This window comes from Dipteris shenzhenensis, chromosome 24, assembly GCF_047967505.1.
Source record: "Dipteris shenzhenensis isolate YYH24624 ecotype China chromosome 24, Dip_SZ_1.0, whole genome shotgun sequence".
NCBI lineage: Eukaryota > Viridiplantae > Streptophyta > Polypodiopsida > Gleicheniales > Dipteridaceae > Dipteris > Dipteris shenzhenensis.
The window spans coordinates 33,556,636-33,580,129 of record NC_141619.1 but is presented as its reverse complement, the minus strand read 5'-3'; the positions used below and the strand labels follow the sequence as shown (position 1 = coordinate 33,580,129).

Here is a 23,494-nt window from a genome sequence, read left to right as displayed (position 1 = left end):
CATCGTTCCGTCATTGGTGTCCGGTGGATTTTCAAAACAAAATACGCCTCTGATGGTTCTGTCGACAAGTATAAAGCTCGGCTGGTGGCTAAAGGCTATGCCCAACGACCCGGCATCGACTATGGGGAGACCTTTGCACCTACCGCCCGGATGAGCACCATCCGCACGATCCTCGCTCTTGCCGCCCACCATCAGTGGCCCATCTTTCAAATGGACGTCAAATCTGCATTTTTGAATAGTGATCTTCATGAAGAGGTATATGTGGATCAGCCGCCCGGCTTCATTGATTCTCGTTCTCCTTTCATGGTCTGTCGCCTTCGCAAGGCTCTCTACGGTCTCAAGCAAGCTCCTCGGGCCTGGAATCAGCGTATTGATACCTTCTTCTGCCGCCAAGGACTTCTTCGCTCTCTGGCTGATCCCAATCTTTATCTTTTTCATGAAGGACAGCTTCATACCTTCATCATTCTTTATGTGGATGATTTAATCCTCACCGGGAGTCATACCAATCATATCCTTGCCATTAAAGTTGCTCTTCAAACTGAATTTGAGATGACGGATATGGGCCTTCTCCATTTTTTCTTGGGTCTTGAGATTTTCTAAGAGGGGGTATTTTGTCTCTCAGCAACGCTATGTTCAAGAGCTCCTCGAAACTTTCCACATGGCTGACTGTCGGCCCATCACCTCTCCCATGGATCCCAACGCTAAACTCTCTGCTTCTGGGTCCACTGCTTATCCTGATGCCTCCCTCTACCGCCAGCTTGTTGGATCTCTTCTTTGGCTACTTAACACTCGACTGGATCTCGGCTTCTCTGTCGGCACCCTCAGTACCTTCATGCAAACCCCTTCGCTTTCTCATTGGCAAGCTGCTCGACGTCTCCTCCGCTATCTTCAGGGGACCTCTACTTTCGGGCTCTTTTATGCTGCCGGTGGTTCCTCTCCTTCCCCGCTCACTCTCCGAGGTTGGAGTGACTCCGATTGGGCTGGCGACCCCGATTCTCGCCGCTCTACCACGGGCTATGTTTTCTCCTTTGGCTCTGCGGCTATCTCCTGGTCCAGTAAACGCCAACCCATGGTCGCCCTATCTTCCACCGAGGCTGAGTATCGGGCTATGTGTAGTGCCACCTGTGAGGCTGTGTGGCTTCGGCGCCTTCTTCTCGATTGTGGTTTTCAGCAATCCACTTCTACCACACTTTTTTGTGACAATCAAAGCTGTATTGCCCTTGCTCGCAATCCGGTTTTTCATGCTCGGACAAAACACATTGAAATTCAGTACCACTACACGCGAGAGAAGGTTCTTGACGGTACCATTGTGCTCCTCTTCAGCACCACTTCCGACAATGTCGCCGACATATTTACCAAATCTGTTTCTCCTCCCCTTCTCCAACGTCATACCAGCTCTCTGGGTCTTGTGCCACACCCTGGAGCTGAGAGGGGGTGTTGAGATTCAGCATCTCCAGGCGTGGCCAGCCGACCAGCCCCCATGCAGCAAGGGGGGCCAGAGGGGGTAGGCTGGCCGACCAGCTGGTCGGCCCAGTTGGCCTGACCGACCAGGCTGGTCGGTCCAGCCAAACTGGCCGACTCCCCCCCTTGGCCTGCCCTATAAAAGGGCCTCCTTTCCTTCATTTCCTCCATCACTTCTTGCAGCTCCTCAAGGCTCCAGCATACAGCCTGCTCCTGACCATCCCCTCAGAGCCCCCTCTCAGCTGCTCAGTTGGCTGCCCACACTCCCGCAGCAGATCTTGCCTCTTCAGGGCTCTTGCCTCCCCGCTCCAGGCCTCTGCCTCTTCGTTTCAGGCTTCTCCTGCCTCCGTGCTCTCAGGCTTCAGCTTTCTTGTGTTCCCCCCTTTTTCTCTGCTTCAGTTCAGCCTCTCCAGCAGCTCCTGTTTTCTATCTTATTCAAGATATCTTGTATTTCAGTTGCTGCCCTGGTTTAAGGGCTGATTTACAGCAGATCAGTGGTGGTACATTTTGTTATCTCTAGTGTTCTCCGTGTGGCTCTATAATTTCAGTTTGTTTGCATCTTCCGCTGCCATTTTAATAGGTAGTGTTGGCCAGCCCTTACTTGTTCTACATTCTCTTCACTAACAGGGTTTGTGGATGTGGTGGCCATCCAGATCTGCAGACCATAAGCATAGTGGAATTGATATTGGACATATATTCTTAAACTTGATAGGGTAATATAGATTGAGTAGAAGTGACTCGATATTGCGATCTTTTTTGCAGTACAATGGCTGCTTTATGTAGATTGCCTGAGCACATTCTTCAACGAAGAGTTGAATTTACTTGTTGAGAGTAGTATAATATGATCATGGCAGTATATTAATTTAATATGCGCAGGTTGCTGCCACTGGTCTGACTGTTTCCTGCTTCAAGGGCAGGAATGGAAAGCCAAGGTCTGTTCTAATCTGCCGTTTTTTTTCCTTGCATTTCTTTCAGGTGACTTGTCAACTTCTGGGAGTTGTTTTTGAGGAGACTTCCCCTGAAGAGTTGCAGGTCTGTGTTTGGTTTTTTTGTGTGTGATAAGTATCAGTTCTAATTACCATTGGCTTTGTAGAATATGTCATCTTGTGATCATCTCAACTGGCATTCGTTGGTCACTACTTTTTGCTACTGGCAGAAGCATGCAGTAGTAAGACCAACTGTTGTGGATGTGCTTCTAGAGTTGTCCCGGGCTTCGGATTTGTACCTCATGGCAAGGTTGCTTGATGATGAAAGTGAGGTCAGTCCTGAAATAGTATAGAAAGTGTGAAATTGTAATTGAAAATAATTGTGCAATTCCTTTTTATGAAGTGTTTTAAAGTGTCACTTTGTTTGCACTATCAGAAATTACCAAATAGAGCGAATCTGCTTGTTGGCCTGAAGCGAGGTATTCTGCACATGTATGGGGATTTGTGTTTTTCTCTAATACAGGTGTAGGGTTGAGCTTTCAAAAGGTCTTATTTGGACTCTTTGTTCCGGTTTAAGCTTTTAATTATTTGGCCTCTTTTGTACCTGAAGAGATGTGCATGAAGGGACATGGAATACTCGGCTTCATGCCTCTTTCTCAGTCCTATCTTGAAGTGTTTAGTTGGAAAATGGGTTTAGAAACTCACAAGTTGGCCCATGGCTGATTAGCTTTTCACCTTTTCTGTTAGCTTTGCCTGATTTTCTAACTCCCTGAGAGGAGCTTGTTGGATACAGGGCCTAGGCTGGCTGGCTTGGACAGTGTGAACCTTGCTCCTGGGTTTCCATACTCAAACTTGCACCTGCTCTGGCATAGTCTGCTCAGTGCCTCTGAATTGGTGCAATTTGCACATGGGTCTTGGGTTGTTTATTTTCCTTCTTGGTCGTCAGTGAAATTTTTGCGAACATTCCTTGTTGCCAGGCTACCTTAAGTTCTCAGAACCGAGCACGATGGCATGATGGTGTATGTCTGAAAATTATCGCCATATATATTTCTTTGTTAAGGCAACAACTTGTAAAAAGTCGTTGAATTCTTATAAGGGATTCAATTTACATATCGTTTATAATTCGTAATGGATTCCCCCTTCAAGCTTTCGCAAATCGGCTGTTGTTACAAGCTGAAGAAACATCTTCATCACATGGAATCTGAAGTAGGGTGCATTTTCCCCAAGATGGTGGTAAATTTAAAGTATAACTCAGTTGTGAGTGTTTCGTAAGGATCTGGAAAGGTCTATCATGGCTGCAGCTGTGGGAACACAGACTTCACTGTGTTGTATCACCATGTCACCTTCATTGAACTTCATTGAAGTTCTTCATGACTTACATCATTTATTTGATGAACATCGATACTGCTCTTGTGCTTTGTTCATTTGAATTGTAGTAGGATTTCTTGCATTCTAAAATTATCTGATTAGTTTATGCTGCTCTGTGTTGTAGTACTTAACTACTTACTAAAGGATGTCCATCAGCTGCTGGAAAAGGTGCCTTGGGGATAACAGTGGAAAGAGTTGTTGTAAACTCAAAACCCAAAACTAGTACTCAATCATAGAGTCAAAACACATAACCAGGTGCCATGGTGATGAGCCATACATCAGTTTAAGACAGAGTCTTTCGGTTTGGATCTAAACTCTTTAGTGATTGCTATGCCTTTACAATATTCTGTCCTTTTTCTGTCCTGCCTAGCAGCCTTGATCTTGGCTAATTCCGTTGCCGTGTTCTTCAATTGAGCTCGCGTGAGTTCCTCAGCTATCCATATGTTGGTCCCTTTAACTCGTAGGATTGTTGGAGAAGCTTAACAGGTAGATCTCGTGAGTTAAGCTTAATAATAGCATGGCCTTTAGAGTGTAGGATATGGGTTGCTCTAGCTTCATCTTCATCATCAAGATCCTTGTCCTTGTCCACCATCCAATCAGTACTAGATATGGTTGCTTTGACATGTGCTAGAGTATCACTAAAAGAGGAGTCCTCTTTGTACCATCCTTCAGGGAGTCTCCCAATTCTGATCTTCAAAGCATTATCAATTCTAGCTGCATGTTCATTGAGAGAGAGAGAGAGAGAGAGAGAGAGAGAGAGAGAGAGAGGAAGTGAGGTTATTAAAAAGTCTTTGGAAGACCAAAGGGGATACAATGAATTGAGGGGTTGAGCCACTAAGTGGCCATCACCCATAGTGAATATGAAGAAGAAACCTATAATCATGGCTACAACGGCACCAATACATAACGAGAAAAACTCAAAGGGTGGGAGCGGGTGGGGTGTCAACCGTGGGAAGGGAGCGTCGTTGTGTGAGGTTGTTATAGTGGCATAAAGCTTGTGATGGAGTGCTGGTGGCTATCGGCATGTGTGGTCCGTTGTAGTCTCCTGGCTATGTCCCTACGACGAACAAGCGCCACTATCACTCTTGTGGGTCGTGTCTCCGTTTGGTGAGTATGGAGGGAAGGTCCACTAATATGATCTGTGCCTCAGTCCGTTGGCTGGGTCTTTGCATCCGCTATCTCCATGAGTCCTGTTGGTCAGTGCTGTCTGGCCGTGAAAACTTAGTGATCATGCTTTGAGAAGAGTTTGGCTGCATGCCCTGATCTACCTACGTGCCAAGAGCAACTGCTTCCCTATGTCTGGTAGCCCAATGGATGAGGTGGATCCGTGCGTATCTTGGCGGATTGATGAAGTCCTCTTTTGAAATCTGCAGGCAATGGTCTCCGTAAAAGTTGAGCTTCACTAGGCGCTCTCGAGGTGCGAACCAAGTCCTAAATGTATGCAACTGTAAGAGATCCTCTCGGATAATCTAGTTTACCTCCTAATATGTACGTGGGATGAAGGGGGCCTCGATGCTGTGCTGGAAGGAAGGCAACCTGTCTATGTGTAGCCCCACGCTCTCAAACCATGTGCATGTGTGTGCATACCAACATCTCTGGCCACCCTCTACTGCCAGTGCCATGGATGAGGACATGGTCAACCAAGGAAGCCGATGTCACCTTCTGGTGCAAGAACCATACTGTCTCATGCGCTAGAGATATGCGATAACCTAGCATGCTGCATTGAGTTGTAGCGGGGATGCTCCGAACTCGGTCAAGACTATCTGATGTGGGACTGATCGCTTGAAATGGCAAGTGTGGCGTACCCCCTACTCAGACGGGCCTGTAGTGCTGGTCGCATTGTGCAGATTTGACCGGAGAAAAGAACTCCCAAGTATGTGTAGGATGCAACTACCTCCATCGGCAACCCATCCAAGGTGAAATGCTCTCTGTGCATGGTTGCTCTTGATGTGTTGAAGATCATGACCTTGAAGGTTGACCTTCAAGTCGTGTCTCATAGAAAGTATGAAGTGCATCTAATTGCCGCTGGGGACCATGCGCTGAGGAAGAGAGTAAGACCACATCAACCACATACATGAGAATTTAGAGCAAGGAATCCGGCGATAGAACAACATCATCTTTGAGGGCCCCAATAAAGGTCTCGAGCTCATCTACGTAGAGGCACAGAGAGAGAGAGAGAGAGAGAGAGAGAGAGAGAGAGAGAGAGAGAGAGAGAGATTATCATAGTCTATAGAAGACCGATGGGTCTATGAGACTGGTAGAAAACTTGAAACAACAAGCAAAAAGGGTGGACCTACCAAACGAGCATCATCGCCCATGCTGAATGCTAAGTCCTAAGTAATATTAAACTTATACAAAAAGGTCCAACTCCTTATTGACTGATAACAATAACTGTATTAGGATGGCTAAAGATCGTGTGTTTCATGCTCAAACCAAGCACATTGAGATGCAATATCTCTTCATATGTGAAAAGGTTTTGAGCATTGTATATTGTCCGAAGGAGGATCAGGTGGCACTAAACCTCTTGTAAAACAAAAGAAGTTTTCCAACATGATGGATATAAGCCAAATCAACGTTCATCGAAGGGGAGAGTTTGACATCACCATCATCATCATCATCATCATCATCACAATCATCATCATCATGTCGATCAATCCACGTCACCATGGCTCTGGCCAGTACAATGTAGCCTCACAGGGTGTAAATGTCAAGGGGAGCTCGAGAGGGGGTGAGGTCTTACTGATGCGTAGCCATTGATGGAGCGTTGGCGACTGTCTGTGGGTGTTGTCCGTCTTGATCTCCTGGCAGTGGCTCTGCTGCTAATACTTGTGGGTCGTGTAATACTTGTGGGTCGTGTCCCACCTAATGGAGATCCTCAATCCCATGCATATCTTCAAGAATGTGGGGGCTACTATTTGGGCACACTTGGTTGGGTTTTAAACTCGAGAGGAGTGGGAGAAGACTTGCATGCTATCAATAGGATGTCTCATTTGTGGCCCCATGTGCGTGCTTCAGGAAAAGTTATCCTCCCGAAAGCAACATGGATCCTCTCTACGAGAGAAGAGGCAGCGGTCAAGGTGGACATTGCCTCTTTTCAAACACCCACAGGGTACATGCGTTGCTTGAAAAGAGCATTTTCAAAGGACAATAAGCTTAATGGGCTCAAGTCCCATGATTGGCACAAGGTCTTACGGGTATTCTAAGCTGTAGGATTAGTGTACCGATAATCGTGATGCGTTAGTGTAATTATGATTATGTTATATTGTTGACATGACTTCTTTGTTGCTTTGATAGTTCATCTTCCAATTACAATAAAAGGGTGCTTACAAGAAGATGTTAGACATTAGGGGAGATTTGGGGTCTTGAAAGGGCCTCGTAAGGAATGGATTAGGAAAAGATTAGTCTCGATTGATTTCTTGTTTATAAAACTGCATTTTTGCTCCCGGTTCTTGCCATAGCTCTGTAGCATTCTTTGTGTCACTAACTCCCTGATTTCACATGCATCTTCGGGGATGTCAGCAGCGGTTATACCCCATAATTCCATCCATTTCAGCCCCTTTTTGTGCCATCCAGTGATTCGCGTAGCTTCCATTGTTTTGTGTGGTAGCCTATTGGCGTCCATCTTTCCAACTTTATTGAGGTATGCCATGATTTGGCACAATGCCTCTCCTTCGAGAGGTATCATATCTGTCTCAGCCAACAAGATGGGGTATGGTGTTTGTGCCTTCACCCCTAACTGCCCTATGAGAAATCGTTTATGCAAAGTCTCTATTCGGTTCCAGTAGGCCTTGGAGAGCCCAGGTGCCCAAGCTGGACATCCGTAAAGGACCACTGTTTGTACGAGCATGGTATACAAAAACTTTCTCATTTCCCAGTTCCACAAGTGTGCCTTTCTGCACTTGTTTTGGAAGCTATATAAAGCTTTCAAACCTCCTAGGATTCTTCTTTCCACACATGCATTCCACTTGTAAGTGTCTGCAAATTCCAGCCCCAAATATTTGTATGTAGTGACACTGTCCAGAGGCTCCCCCTCAAAAGTGAAATCAACTTGTTTATTCCGAGTCCCAATCACCATCACTTTTGTCTTGGATATATTGACTTGCATTCCTGAGTGTTTGCAGAATTTTCCCAGTGTATCCAAATGTGTTTGCATCTCTTTCTTGCTTTTTGCGAAGAAGACTACATCATCTGCATAAATAAGCAATAAGAGGGCATAGCCTGCAATCTGGACACCTTCGCCGCTGTGTGTTCTCATCCACTCTTCCAATTCATCGATGAACAGAACAAAGAGAGTTGGTGAGAGGGGGCAGCCTTGCTTGACTTCTATGTCACTGCTTATGATGACTTTTCCTTCAGAGCATAAGCGATCTACAAGTGGTTGTGCTAATTCAGCTAATACGTTCTCATATAACCTGTATGTGGTTTCTCTGATTTCCTGAGGGACTTCGAGCTTTTTCAGTCTTTCCCAAAGCTTTTTGCGTGGAACTGTGGCAAATGCTTTCTTAAAGTCTACAAAGCAACAATAGACTACTTCTTTCTTATTCTTGACCCCCTCCGTTGCAGCCCGTATGGCAACCAATTGGTCTATTGTCGAATGTTTAGGACGAAACCCTGCGTGGGATGGTGCCTTGGCTCCTTGCTCTTCCGCCCATTTGCTGAGTTTTTGCTCAATTAGAGAGAGAGAGAGAGAGAGAGAGAGAGAGAGAGAGAGAGAGATGTACTCAAGTGCGCAAAAAAAGTAGACTCATACAAGCCTCAATGGGCTGGAGCAAAGGGCGCCGCACTAGTTCTCTTGCTGAGTACTAATCTATGCTAGCAAAATTATAATATAACCAGTCAATCACCAGTCAAGCACAAGCTGAATCAAGTGGATCTTGAAGCTGGTACTCAGAAATCGAAGCCCGGCATAGTGATGGCTCTTTGGTGAGTTGTGAAAATATCTCGTATTTGCGTTTGTTGAGCCGTCTCGCGCTCTGGCGGAAGGGCGCGATCTCTTCGATCTTTGAACTCTTTGGGCTATGTCTAGGGTGACCCCTCGTCTCCGCCGGTCCCCCTTGAGGAGAGCTGTGATAGGTTGGATGTCGATAGAATGTGCTCTAGGCACTCTCGTCTCGCGCGTCATCTCTGCATTTCTCCCTTAGTGGCACCTTGCGGCTCTCTCTGCTGATCGAGGCTGCCCTCATGTCAGCTAGCTCCTCCTCCTCTACTCCACTATGTCCTGGAGCTGACTCATATGTGAAAAAGTCTGTGACGCGTCGCTGTGCCTGTCAGCCTTGATGTCCTGTGGTCTAGCTGCTTGTTGCTGCTCTCTTCCTCTGCTCTGTGTGAGAGAGAGAGAGAGAGAGAGGGGGGGGGGGGAGGGAGAGTTGTATTAAAGTATTTGGGTCTATGAGACTGTGAAAAACCTGATACAAACGAGTTGTGAGGGTGGGGCTACTAAACGAGCATCCACACCAATGCAGAATGCAAAAATGCAAAATGATAGTACTAAGTACAACATAGTCATGTCAAGTGGTTGACTACATATCAATCTCATCATCATCATCCTCATCATCATCATTGTCATTAGGACATCAGGGTGGATGAGGCAATGGAGGCATGAAATCGGCGATAGAGTGCTGTCGGTTGCTCACGGGTGCGGCTTTGTGATGTCTCTGTCGGGTGTTGGAAGCAATGGAAGCAAAAAAATGGAAGCACAATGGAGAAAAACGAGATGCTGTAATAGATTGCTGCAAAACTGAAGTGTGGAGGCTCAAGGGAGAGCCAACATAACAAAACCATAGGGGTAACTTCCCTAACTAGACTAAGTGTCCTAACTGACCTAGATGGTACATAAACTAATTGTACCAGTAGTCCTGACTGACTATAACTAGGCCTACAAGGCTCATACCAAGGTATAAGTGGCATCTATGGATAGCCCATGAGATAGCCTACAAACCCCCCTCCATGGTATGGGCTGAAGTATCGTGGACAGGCTCAGGATACCTAAATATCTAGTGTCATGGTTGCACATGTTCGTCCTGTAGGATATAGCAACCTATGACTGTATAGAGTACAACAGATCAAGTTACAAAAGGTACTAAGTTCAAAGCTTGCCGAAAAGCCTCAAACTTAGGTCGAGGTAGAGCCTTCGTAAAAAGATGTGCCAAGTTGTCTTCAGTGGGAACAGAAGACAACTCAATATCACCTGCTGATAATCTCTTCTGACATAGTGATAGTGAACCTCAATGTGCTTTGTGCGAGCATGGAAAATTGGATTCCGTGCGACAGTCAAAGCACTCTGACTATTAGTGAAGATGACGGTAGGAGCAGTCTGACATGCACAAAGATCTACAAGTAGCTTCCGAAGCCAAACACACTCCACTCTAGCTGTAAAAGCCGCTCTGTACTCAGCTTCACAGCTAGAAGTAGCAACTGTACTCTGCTTCTTGCTGAACCAAGAAACACATGAAGTACCAAGCATAAAACAGTTGCCACTATGTGACACACGAGTGTTAGAACAACCAGCCCAATCACTATCAGTGAACCCATGCATGTCAAGTGAAGTATTAGTCCCATAAAGAAGGCCTAAATGCTGAGTGTCTTTAAGATATCTGAAAACACGCTTCACGGCATGCCAATGGTGCATAGATGGGCTCAACTGTGAGACATCATACTGTAGATCAGGTCTCGTATGGCATGGGTAAATCAAACAACCAATTGCCTGCTGATAGAGAGTGACATCACATGTACCGCTGCCATCCTCAGAAGAGAAGTGAAAACCAGTCTCTAATGGTGTGGATACTGGCTTGTAATACTCAAAGTGAAAACGCTGCAAAAGCTGTCCAATGTACTTGGATTGTGACATCAAAATGCCCCCCTCACTGCTAGCAAATTGAATGCCCAGATAGTAGTGCAGAAGACCAAGATCAGACATAGCAAATGTCTGCTACACATCAACTTTAAAATCTGCAATTTGCTGAGCATGTGTCCCAGTTACAAGCATGCCATCCACATAAAGGACTAAAATAAGCAAATCTGTTCCATGCTTGCGAATGTTAAGGGTAGCCTCTGTAGGCTTGTTCTGAAAGCCAAGTGTGAGCAAATGAGAATGAATTCTCGAATACCAAGCCCGAGGTGCCTGCTTTAATCCATAGAGGGCCTTTTTCAAGGGGCATACCTTGCTTTCAAAACCTTCAACCTCAAAACCAGGAGGTTGGGAAACATAGACCTCTTCCTGCAAATGCCCATGAAGGAAAGCTGTCTTAATATCAAGTTGATGTATCTGCCAATGAAAGTGGGTAGCAAAGGCAATAACAATGCGAATGGTAGTGATCTTGGAAGTGGGAGCAAAAGTCTCCTCAAAATCAATGCCATGCTGCTGAGCATAGCCCTTAGCATCAAGACGGGCTTTGTAACGGTCCACTGAACCATCAGCTTTCCATTTGATCTTGTAAACCCACTTAGTTCCAATGGCATTTTTGCCATACGGCAAATTAGACAACTCCCAAGTGTCATTCTGATGGATAGAATCCAATTCAGCTTGCATGGCCGTCATCCAACAATCATTCTGAAAGGCATCTTGATGACATAATGGCTCTTCATTGCATACTGTAGCAACCAAAGCATAAGCAACAAAACTAGCATGCTCTTTCTGGACAGCTGCTCTCGTACGGGCTGGCAGAGGAGTGTCTTGTTTGCTGTCTTTTAGTGTGTCAAGGAGCCAACGGGGTACCTTTTTAGGCTCCTGAATTTCTGCTCTTTCTTGGTCAAGAGCCCGGTGCAAATGATCCTGATCAACGATAGGCATATCAGGCTGAATTTCTGCATGCACATGGGGCTGTAAATGACCAATAGATTAGCGAACTCATGTTGATCTTCACCACTAGAAGAACCAGATATTACAAGACCAGATTTCTTTTCAGATGCTATGCGCTTCCTGCATTCAGAAATATCATGCCCAGGTTTTCTGCAATAGTTACATCTCTTCTTCTTTTTGTTATCCCCTGAAGAAGAGGCACCATGTGAATGATCAGCATGGGAATGAGAGGGCTTTCTAGCTGAAACCTTGCCTTTACCTTTGTGTTTATGATGGGCAGCAAATGCTTGATCACTAGCCATAGTAGCATTGCGATTTACATGACTTTGCTCCTCCTGAAGAAGAAGAGCAACAAGCTGGTCAAATGAGAAATGAGTGGCATCACCCCCTGCAACTAACCGCAATGTAGTAGCAAAGCCTTGATATGAATCAGGCAACCCATCAAGGGTATTAGAAACCAACTGAGAATTAGGCATAATCTCATCAATGTTGGCCAACTGCTCTTTCAAATCCTTCACATAGTGAGATAAGCATCCATGTTACCACCCTCATCAAGCTTTAAATCTTTCAACTGCCTGCGGAGATAGGCAACCCTCGCCTCATTCCACACCTGATACAAAGATGCAAGCTGATCCCATGCTTGCTTAGCTGTCTTGCAACTCCGAATATGAGGGATAATAACCCGTTTCATTGAAAGAGCAATCAAGGCATGTGCTTTGGCATCACGACCATCCCATTGAATTTGCTCCTGTGAAGGAGGCAAAGCACATGGAGCAGGAGGTGCAAGAGTCTTGGCTGTAGCAGTAGAACCTTCACTTGAAGACCCATCACTTGAAGAAGTAGAGGCTGCAAGTGTAGCACTAGTAACAGTGCGTGTAGGCCTGGCCTTAGAACCTGAAACAATATGCCATAGATTCTTGGCAACCAAAACATGTCCCATCATGTATGACCACATGGGGTAATTGGTGCCATCAATCTTGTCATCGGTCCCAATCAGCCCAAACAAATCATCTTTGCCACCAGGCATGGTGCTGAAATACAAGGCAAATGCACCAATTGGCAAAGCAAATGAGAGAAAGGCAACCTCTCAGAATCAAGTGCCAAAAATCTGCCCAAGCTTCAAAGCTTATGTCTGCAAAAGACTCTGTTTTCCAAGGTGTACCTGTTGCAAGAAAAATCCTTAAAGGCAACACGAGGCCTTTCCAAAATGCAAATGAAGCAGAAATTGGAAAAAGCCAATGCAACAACGGCTTACCCAATGATGTACAGCAGTGACGGGCTCTGAAAGCGAGCAAATGAGGGTTGGAAATGAGAATTACAGCAAAAGAAGTGCTCCCACGAGGAGGAGAGCACGTAGAAATGGAGAGAAGCTCGCAGCCCGAGGCAAACGGATGCCAAATGAGGAGGGAAGGGCTCAAAGAGAAGTCTCTGGATCAATTTAGTAGCTCCAAATGGATCCAAACGTCCGCACACAGCTCGAGGCAGCTCCAAAATGCTGGCATACAGCTCGAGGGAGCTTTGGAATGCTTGCACACAGCTTGAGGCAGCTCCGGAATGTTGGCACGCAGCTCGAGGCAGCTCTGGAATGCTGAGAAACCTGAAAAATGACTGGCGCGCACCCCGAGGCAGCTCTCGTATTGTAGTAAATGCTTGCTGACGCAGTGTACGGATTTCTGATGCAGCTGTACGGATTTTCTGGCAAGCCCGTACAGTTAGGTTTTTGCTCATATTTGCTCCAAAACGCGTCTCCTTCATGGTAACTACTCCAAAATGCAATCTTCTCGTGTCAGAATGAGATATTTCATGACAGAATTGCTTGGAAAGGTCTCAAACACTCGTGGGAGTGTGAAAACCAGCAAGACCAGCAAGAATGAGGGCTCCAGAGGCTGCCAAACAGCTTGGGAAAGCTGTCAATGGCTGAGGGAATGGATTGTGCAGAACTCTTTAGGATAGTTGTTGCTTACCTTGAATATTGGTCGCATGTGCCTACCTTAGGTATTGGTAGCTTTGTTAGAGAAGAGTTGCCAGTTTGTTTATTTGACAGAAATGTTGCTTTTTGACCAAGACTTCATGCTCATCTGATGTTTTCGAGTAGGTGGATCTCTTGATAAGATTGTCCCTAAGCTTATTGGTTTTGACTAGTAGTGAGTTGTACCTAGTAGTTGACTACTTCTTATGACTTTTTATGAGCTCAGGAGTGAGCTCTTTGAGGAAGGGCAGTATGTCATGTGCACGCCAGAGACATGCACACAGATGATGGGCTAAAGTGTTGTCAGTGGGAACATGGGTCAGAAAGATTGCTTTTTCGCACTTGTGTGCCTTCCTTTGCTTTTCTTGGCGAGCGCTCTTCCCTGAGGCTATAAAGGAGTGCTAGGGCCATAGTTGTGCACATCGGGAAGAGCTAGGAGCTACCAGCATAGCTATTTACCGGACGGTATGGGATGCCAAAGGTGAGGCTTGCCTTGCAGTTTCCACAAGGCTCTCTAGCTTTGTCTTGGTGAGGCTGATCGAGTCTGGATCAGCATGGTTGGGTGGCGAGTTGTCTACACATGCTTCTGGTGTTGTTGACCATGGTTTTGATAGGGTTTGAACCTGCGAGGGCGTGACAATGTCCAAAGAAGTGACCGTGCTCTCCTACTGGATATCAATAGCGTTACTGCTTGCTATTGAGATGGGAGATGTGCAGAACTATGCGCTTCAAGTGATGGACACAAGAACTGCTTCTTGCCTTCTACCCTCCTAGACTAGAGGAGTAGAGTGAAGATCCTGAGATATTGTGGTAAGGAGAGTGCAACTCTTCCTTTTAGATCAACTATGGCCTACGCATGCCAACTTAGTAGGTGACATGGCAGAACCAACAATTGAGTTGGCCGACTTGCCACATGGCCAACTTACCATGTCATGTTAATGGCTGCAACAACACAATTGGAAGCTTGCTATCAACTTCATTTTGTTGGCATGGTAAGTGCTCAGTAACATATCGCACCACACTCTCCAAAGACCCTAGAGAAACATTGGTTTATCCTTTCATAGGTCTTTGTGATGATGCCTCCATGTCTTGCCATAGGGGACCAATGCATCTCCCTCAAAGCTAATGTTCTAAATTGCGAAAGTGTAATCAAGTTGATTGTGTCCTCGGTTTGGAGCATTGCCCGATGCTCAAGAGAGGGGTAGTACCTTTCATGCTTTTATATAGACAGGCTCAGATATCTAGAGGTCGCTTGGTGACATTGTATATTCACCGGAGGTACTTCTTGTTGACAGTATATCTGCCTTGGGACTTCTATGATCAGTGTACTAGTCACTATGAGATAGTTTTGATGCAGATTTTATGGTTTGCTGTCCTATAGGCTCTGACAATCATATATGTAGCATTGGTTTGGCAATACATGTTGGGTATATACCTGTGTTTGTGTTTATGAATGACTTTGTCACACTCAGATGCAATTGAGGCCGGTTGCGATGTTTCAAGAGGTAGGTAGGTCACGAGGGTGTGAATTCTAGCACATGCATGTTGGCTTGCATGTGGGCAGCACCCTAGGAAAACAAGGAGCAAGGTCATGGGTTGCTTGGTGTGCTAGAACCCCTACCAATTAATGCCCTGGGGATAAAAGTGTGGTTGGGTCCAAAGAGGGGGCAAAAGGCCCTAAGGATCCAAGGTTGGGTCATTGGTGTGGTCTAAAAAATTGCACCCACTAGAGGGGGCAATGGGGGCAAATTAGGGGGATACCACGTGGCATTTCCCCAAACCTTGGATGGATTTGGAAGGTTACCTGAGGAAGCACCTCGAGAAAAAAACCCATGGGATTTTCACGTAAGTCGATTGGTCGACGAGGAGTGGATGGACATAAGAAACCAAGAGTGATTTCACGTCGCGGAGGCTGTTATGGATTGCGGCGGCTGTACGGATTGCTTGGCACAGGCGGTACGGAATTCTATGGCTGTGTACAGGCTAGCCACACGGTGTGTACCGACTAGTATGGGCCTGCTGTACGGACGTATTTGCAGGATGTCATGCTGTATGGATTTGTATCCGTGTACGGACTGTGCGGGCTGCTCAGGTTGTTGAGTACAGGTGAACCGCACAACGTGTATGGACAATTGTATGGGCTGGAACTGAATAGCCGTACAGCTAGTATAGGCTGTTTGCAATTGCCTTGGGCTGCATGCATGGGCAACTAGCCATGTGGCGGTGTGAATAGAATGCTCTTCGAGTGGTATGCACTAGCTCGTGAATGGGCTGGGTTTGAGCTCCGAGCTGGTTGAGAATTCTCACATGCCTCATAGTGGTGGCTTCTGGCTGTGAGCTGTTTTGGAGAAGCTTAGTTGGCAGGGTCGTCCACAGGGGATGCTTGCAGTTCAAGCTCTTTTACGGAGGTTGCAGGCAGATCGGTTATGCTCTCACCCATTGCTTGGGTATGTTCAGTGAATTAGTGGACACCAGAGGTAGTGAGGGGAGTTGTGCGACTCTGTATGGCCTGCTAGCAACAACTCCAAGCCTCATGCAGGTGTTGGAGCAGAGATGGATGCCTATTGCCATTGGGGTGTGAGAGCCCAGTAGGGTTATTGCTTGGGACACTGATGCCTACTGAGAGTGGGAGATGCATTGAATGCAAGTGAGATTGAATTCACTGTGTATCATTTTTGCTGGTCTGTCCAACTAAAAAGGAAACACGGAAAGGGGCGGCAAGCGTTTGGGGCCAATTTGTGTTCTTGTTCTTGAGCAGGAGCACTCTCACTCCCAATTTGTGTTTGAGTTATTTGCTAAATATTTTTAATGTGATCTGGTTAATTCTCTAATACTGCCCTCTTGTTGGCCTTGAGGCCGGTTTCAGGACACGTGACCTGTCTATCAGTCCTACTAGCTCGGGTACTTTCAGTGAATCAATAGACACCAGAGATAGTGAGGCGAGTTGTGTGACCCTGTATGGCCTGCTAGCAACAACTCGAAGCCTCATGCAGGTGTTGGAACACAGATGGACGCCTATTGACATTGGGGTGTGAGAGCCGAGCCCAGCAGGGTTATTGCTCGGGACACTGATGCCTACTGAGAGTGGGAGATGCATTGAATGCAAGTGAGATTGAATTCATTGTGTATCATATTTGCTGGTCTCTCCAACTGAAAAAGAAATACGGAAAGGGCGGCAAACGTTTGGGGCCAATTTGTGTCCTTGTTCTTGAGCAAGAGCATTCTCTCTCCCAATTTGTGTTTGAGTTATTTGCTAAATATTTTAATGTGAGAGAATTGGCTGGTTAGTTGTCTAATACTGCCCTCTTGTTGGCCTTGAGGCCGGTTTCAGGACACATGACCTGTCTATCAATCCTACTAGCTTCCTCGGTTGTCTAGACCTTTAGGTTTGTGGGAACAATGAACACCATGGCTTATAGATGAGCTCCCCAGCTCAACCCTTATGGTTTTGGTCCTTTGTGATCACTTATGCTTCTTTGTGGTTTGGTTATCTAGTAGATTCGAACTCAAGTTGATTACTCTAGCAGAGGCTTCTTTCAGTTTCAAGGGGGAATAGGTTTTGATTTTATATTGGAACATGTAGATGAGGTGTTTGGTTTCCAAAAGAATAGGATACGCTCTGAATTTTTTGTTGCAACAAATCATTGTGGTGTTGGCACATAATCACCTTTTGTTTTTCTTAAAGAGTGCCTGGGCTGAGGGACATATGAATGATTACTTAGTAATATTCTTTTTAAAACTCGAGTCATCACAGATGTGCTGAATAATGATGCTTTTGGAATTTTTTAAAACAGGCAATCGCACTTGCTGCATTAGAGGCTGTTGGTTTGTTCTCTGTTGGTGGTCTGAATCGAGATAAGGTTAGATGTTCTAGGAAAAAACCCTGATATTCACTTTTTGAGTAATTGGAGAAAAGGTTGGGACTGTCTCAATTGAATTAAGTGTCTTTTTGCGAAACAAGTTTCCCAGTCTGCTTTAACTATTCTCTGCAGCTTGGATTGAGTGGCAGGAAATCTAACAACCGTGAAAAGAAAGATGATTTATTATTTTTGTTGAATTTTGTGCGAGTATTAGGCACTGAACGGTATTGGTGCATGTAAGTAGTCTGACGTTGTCACTAAGAAGGAAAACACTAGTATTCAGACTTATCTCTCTTTTGTGTCCTCATAAAGAAACTTTGCAGTCTTTTTTATAATCTCTGGAGCTCAAACTGATTTAGCAGGGTCTTTTTGCCTATTGAAAACAGGGGCAGCCTTTTTTATAATCTCTTTTTAATAGTCTCTGGAGCACAAACTGATTTAGCAGGCTTTTTTTGCTTATTGAAAACAAGGGCAGCTGGTGAGTCCTTGTTTACTTGTGCAATATGTGAGATTGCTAGGGAGCACGAGTTCTAGGTCCTACCCCCAAAGTAATCAACTTGAGTTAGAATCCTCAAACTAATCAAACCATAGATACGTGCAAGCAAGACAAGAAAACCCATAAGGGTTGAACTAGCGAGCATAACTCCCAACCATAGGTTCATTGTTTCAGAACCAACCTTTAGCCTGAAGTTAGACCACTAAGGAAGCTAGTCCGCTTGACAGTCAGGTCATGCGCCCCATACCATTTGCCCCTTTTGCTAGGTACTGCTCCCACGTCAACAGGTTAACGTCCCTAGGAGGCACGGGTCTTTTGGATGCCTTGGATACTGAGCTTCTGGCTTGTATTTATGAGCCTAGTCTGGCTATCTTTAGTGTCTACCCGTGACTTTACATAAGTTAGCTCTACTTTCCACTAAGGTCTTTGCTTTCTCTTAAAGTGAAGCTTTTCTTGCTTTTACTGGCTTAGGTTTACCTTTCTTGGATCAGCTTTATCCACTGGATCCACGCTAGCTCCAATCCCAACTTTAGGTTAATCGAAACCTGCCCGTTAGACTGTGCCCTAACATCCGTCCTAAGCGATGCTAGGTTAGTCTACCCAATCGCGTTTAGAGCCTGGACTATCCTGGTAGGGATATGTATTAGCTGGAGAGTGTCACTGCTGCTTTGATTTTATAATTTAGAACATTGGTTTGGTAATGCTTCTTGAAGGCCATCTACTTCAACTGATCATTGCGTGGGTAATGTTAGCCACTAGACCATCTTTCATGAGATCTAAATTTCCATTGGTCTTCATAAACTGTATGCCTGTCTTGTTGATGTTGACCTCCCATGGGTGTAGAGTCGTTTCTGTTTCAACTATATCAAAATATCTTACATGGTTGCAGAAGCCCCAACAACTAGAAAATTTTTCAATGTAGAAATTGGACTTTAGAACAACAAAAAGCTGAATTTGACGCTTGGATATATTCTAGCCTTACAAAGGTATATTTTCCTATCACCTTAGCGGACAAAGCTCCAACAACTAAATTTTTTCTCAATGTTGGACTTTAGGACAACCAAAATCTGGATTTGTACGATTGGATATATTCTAGTCTTACAAAGGTATATTTTTCTATCACCTTAGCAAACATGCAAATTCTTTGAATTTGTCTAAAGTGCTGATCGGCTGTTCAACTATCTTGGTTGCAGAAGCCCCCACAGCCAAAAAAGTTCTCAATGTAAAAATTTGGACTTTAGAACAACAAAAATTTGAATTTGTACGATTGGATATATTCTGGTCTTGCAAACTTATATTTTTCCATCACCTTGGCGGACCTGCAAATTCTTTCAATTTTCGTCCAAGTGGTGATCGGCTGTTCAACTATATCAAAATATCTTACGTGGATGGGGCGCCCCAATAGTAACAATTTTATCAATTTAGATATTTGGAAAAATCTGAATTTGTACGACTGGATACATTCTAGTCTTACAAAGGTATGTATATAAAAAGTGGATGATGGCCGTTGTTGCATCCTTAATGCCAGAGTGTAAAACAATCTCACGGGAAACTCTCAAGAATTTTGCAATTACAGGCGAAAATTTCAAGCGAAGCGTGGAAGAACAATCTCATAAACTGAAGACATAAAACACACTTAACTTGGGAAGTTATTGAAAGAGACGAACGTGTGCCACACTAGGGCGCAGGAATAAGGATTCTATTACTTGCAAAAGAATATTGGAGACAAGGAAGCTCGAGAATGTTAGTGCGTCCCCACCAAGTACATTTGACCAAGGTTAACTCTCTTTGAATAAAATATTTCTCCTTATTCTCTTGGAATAAAAGACAATTCTGTGACATCCTCTCAACTTCTAATCAGTTGTCCCCAACTAAAAAGCCTCTTTATAATTGCAAAATGTGTGGATATTTTGAGCACCCACTTGGCATCCAATGCCGAATAACCTTCGGGTGACCTTGCCTCGAGGCCCTCTCTTATAGACAATTCTCTTGGGTTGGAGGGAGTACTTGTTAAGCTAGCTTGTGTGCTAGCCCTAGTACCTTGTTGTGGTGCTCCAAAACTTCTTTTAAGTAGCTCCCTAGCTTTTTGGCAGGTTGCTCTAGCTGATTTTTCAAGTTATCTCTGCTGTCCCTGTAACCTTCTCTGATGTGTGCGTTGGCTCTACATTTGAGGACTATATGCTGCTCATTTTCTACCTCCCCTGTGGGGGCAGATCTTGCAAATCCTTTCTTCTGAGGGGTTTCTGAGTCTTGACCACCTGCCCCTCTCCACCTCTTAATGTGAACTCTGCATCCCATAGCTGTCCATTGAATTGATTTCCTGTTTATAGAACTGCATTTTTGTCTCTGGGTTTTGCCATAATTTCTGTAGCATTTTTTGCATATCTATCTCCCTGATTTCACATGCATCTTACGCATTACTGTCTGCACAAGCATGGTGTACAGAAACTCTCATTTCCCAATTCCACAAACGTGCTTTTCTACATTTATTTGGAAGCTATATAAAGCCTTCAAGCCATCTAGAATCCTTGTATTCCATTTGTAGTTGTTCGTGAATTCTAGTCGTAGATACTTATATGTGTTGATTGTTTTCAATGTCTATCCTTAAAGGGTGACATTAGTTTGTTTGTCACGTGTCCCAATCACCATTATCTTTGTCTTATCTCTGTCGACCTTGCATTCTTGAGTGTCTGCAGATTTCTCACAATGCATCCAATGTGCTTCCAAGTTCTCCTTGCTCTTTGGGAAGACTAATTAGCAAAGCATTTCTTGCAATTTGAACACCCTCCTTGCTGTGTATTCTCATCCACTCTTCCACCTCATTGATAAAGAAGCCGAAAAGAGTTTGCGTAACCCCTATATCAATGCTTCCGACTACTTTTCCTTGGAGCATGATCCATCCACTAGGGATTGTGTTAACGCTGCTAGAACTCTCTCATATAGACGGTGTGGCGCCTCTTTGAGTTCTTGAGTGAGGGAGGGAGGGATACATATGTACATGCATGCATGTAGGTAGGGGTGTGTGTGTGGGGAGAGAGAGAGAGAGAGAGAGAGAGAGAGAGAGATGTATTAATGTGTGCAAGAGGCCTCACGGGCCTATGAGACAAAGCACATACAAAAAGGGTAAACACCACCATCAATTATAGACTGAGAGTCTCTTGGCACCACTCCAAAAGTTATCATAGATTAGCTATGAAAGTTACTATAGATTATAGTTTGCAGCCTGGAATGGGCCATAGAAGCAAATGGCGTGCAATCTACTAGACTACGAGGGTTGAGGATCTGGGTGTCTTCTTGGTGTCCGTAACAACTACAAGGCCTCTTGTAGGCCCATGAAGTTGCTTGACAGGTTGAACTATAGGCGTGAACATTGGATCAGAGCCCTTGGGTGTGCTCAAGACAGATCGTGAGAGCCAATGGGGTCGAGATGCAAGTGAGCAGCATCGGGTGGGCTTTGAGTAGGTCATGGCATTCAGGGGAGGCCTTGAAGAGGCCCTGATTCCAGCGTAGCCTCCCGGGTGCGCTTTGAGAGGGTGCGGTAGGTAGGGGGCCCCTTGCTTGGTGAGGAGGTCTTGAAGTGATATATATATATATATATATATATATACACACACACACACACAGACACAGAGAGAGAGAGAGAGAGAGAGAGAGAGAGAGAGAGAGAGAGAGAGAGAGAGAGTTTATTAAAGTCTTCAGAACACTGATGGAACTATGATATTGTGAAAATCCTGGTACAAACGAGCTATGAGGGTGGAGCTACTAAACGAGCATCCACACCGTGCAAAATGCAAAAAATGCAGAACAACATGGTCATGTCGATGGTCGACTACATATCATCATCATCATCAGGACATTAGGGTGAATGAGGCAATGGAGGCATGAAATCTGCGATAGAGCGCTGTCGGCCACGGGTGCGGCCCTGTGACGTCTCTTGGTCATAGCTCTGTGCCTAACAAGGGCTACAGTAACCCTTGTCGGCTAGGCTCCAACACTAAACACGGAGGGAATATCACTTGATCTGTGCGTCAACCCTCTGTCTGAGCTGTCAAGTCACTGGCTCTGGGTCACGATCGTGTTGAGGCCTCGTCTCGTGGGGTTCCAAGTGATCTGGCTGAAAGAACTCCGTGATAGAGCTTTGAGAGGAATCTGCCAATGAAGAAGTCTGCTCTTGTCTCCGTGATCGAAGTAATCTCTCACGGTGCCTGACTACCTCATGAATGAAGCATGCCAAGCATCTCTGATCCGGATAGGAGAGGAATCAGGACCAAATCCCATAGCTATCTTCGAAGAGTCAATAGAAACGCCCTCGGATCTCATAGTAAACAGGACACGTGAAGATGAAGTGCTCCTCTTTCTCAACCTCCTGCATGTCACATAATGTGCATATGCGTCTCTCCCTGGGTAGGCGCTCTGCTCTGTTGCTTTCGATACGAAGTCTATGTGAAGAGATCCGAAACTGCCCAATAGAGATCCTCAGTGAGTGGGGTAAGTGGATCTGCGTGTATCCTGGTGGGTCAATGCAACCCTCCTTTGTAATATGTAAGTAGTGATCTCTGTAGAAGCTCAGCTTCACTGGGAGTTCGCTCGGTCCCAACCAGGTTCGGAATATGTGTAGTTGTAAGAGATCCTCACTGATTACGTGGTTGACCTTGTGTGACAGGAGGGGAGAAAACGGAGCGTCCATACTGTATTGGAAGGGAGGGAGTCTATCCATGTGGAGCCCTAGTCGCTCAAACCATCTCTCTATGGTGAGGAACGGATGGGTTACTGCGAATCATCCGTGATAGCATGAAAACCTGTAGCCGCTCCACATGAGCCCAATCTAGATTCGACAAGTTTGGCCCTCAGCAAAGGCTGCCATACATCCCCGGTGGGCAGACCAAGGAGTCAAAAAGCAGCCCCTTGGTTCGTGGATCTTGAAAGTGTGAGCGGAAGCATTGCCTCTCTAGTTTGGCCAATGAAGTGTATCCTTTGCCCAAGCGTGCCTGCATCGTGGGTCTCATAGTGAAGATGGTTCCGAAGAAGACAACCCCAACATACATGTATGATGAAACTATCTCAACAGATGACCCATCAAACGTGAACCGCTCATTGCGCATGATGGCTCGAGATGTATTGAAGATTATAACCTTGGTTTTACCCAGGTTGACCTTCAAATTACAAAAGGACCGTAGTGTGTCAAGGTGTCTCTGGAGCCACTCTGCTGAGGAAGATAAAAGAGCCACGTCATCTGCATAAAGCAATATCGGATCAGCGTGCCAACAAGATAGCAACCATCCCCCCCCCTGTGTCTGCATCACTGTCTTGAGCTGGTCTATGTATAGGCCAAACCGGGTAGGTGATAAAGGACATCCTTGTTTGACCCCAATAGTGCCCATGATCTTGTCTGTCCACCCAGATCGTGCTCGGACTCTGCCTGAGACTCTCTCATAAAGTGCCCCAAATGATCTCTTGGTCATAACCTAAATACTGTAGGCGCCGTAGGAGGTGGGCTCTCGGAACCGTGTCAAATGCCTTGCGGGAATCCACAAAGCAACAGTAAACCCTTAGCTTCCGTGCCCTCGCTCCTCGATGATACACCTGAGCGTGAGAATGTGATCCATGGTTCCATGA

The 23,494-nt window shown here is 45.4% G+C and overlaps 1 protein-coding gene across 1 annotated transcript in view; it reads left to right on the top strand.

Moving 5' to 3' along the window:
* The window catches only part of PEX22 (peroxin 22), a 72,515-nt gene that overhangs the window by 23,644 nt on the left and 25,377 nt on the right, over nucleotides 1-23,494 (top strand). The window contains exons 4-6 of the mRNA XM_087395180.1: nucleotides 2,437-2,493; nucleotides 2,618-2,719; nucleotides 17,317-17,382. Of these exons, the coding sequence (XP_087251306.1) occupies nucleotides 2,437-2,493; nucleotides 2,618-2,719; nucleotides 17,317-17,382 (225 nt within the window). The remainder of the gene's footprint in view (nucleotides 1-2,436; nucleotides 2,494-2,617; nucleotides 2,720-17,316; nucleotides 17,383-23,494) is intronic.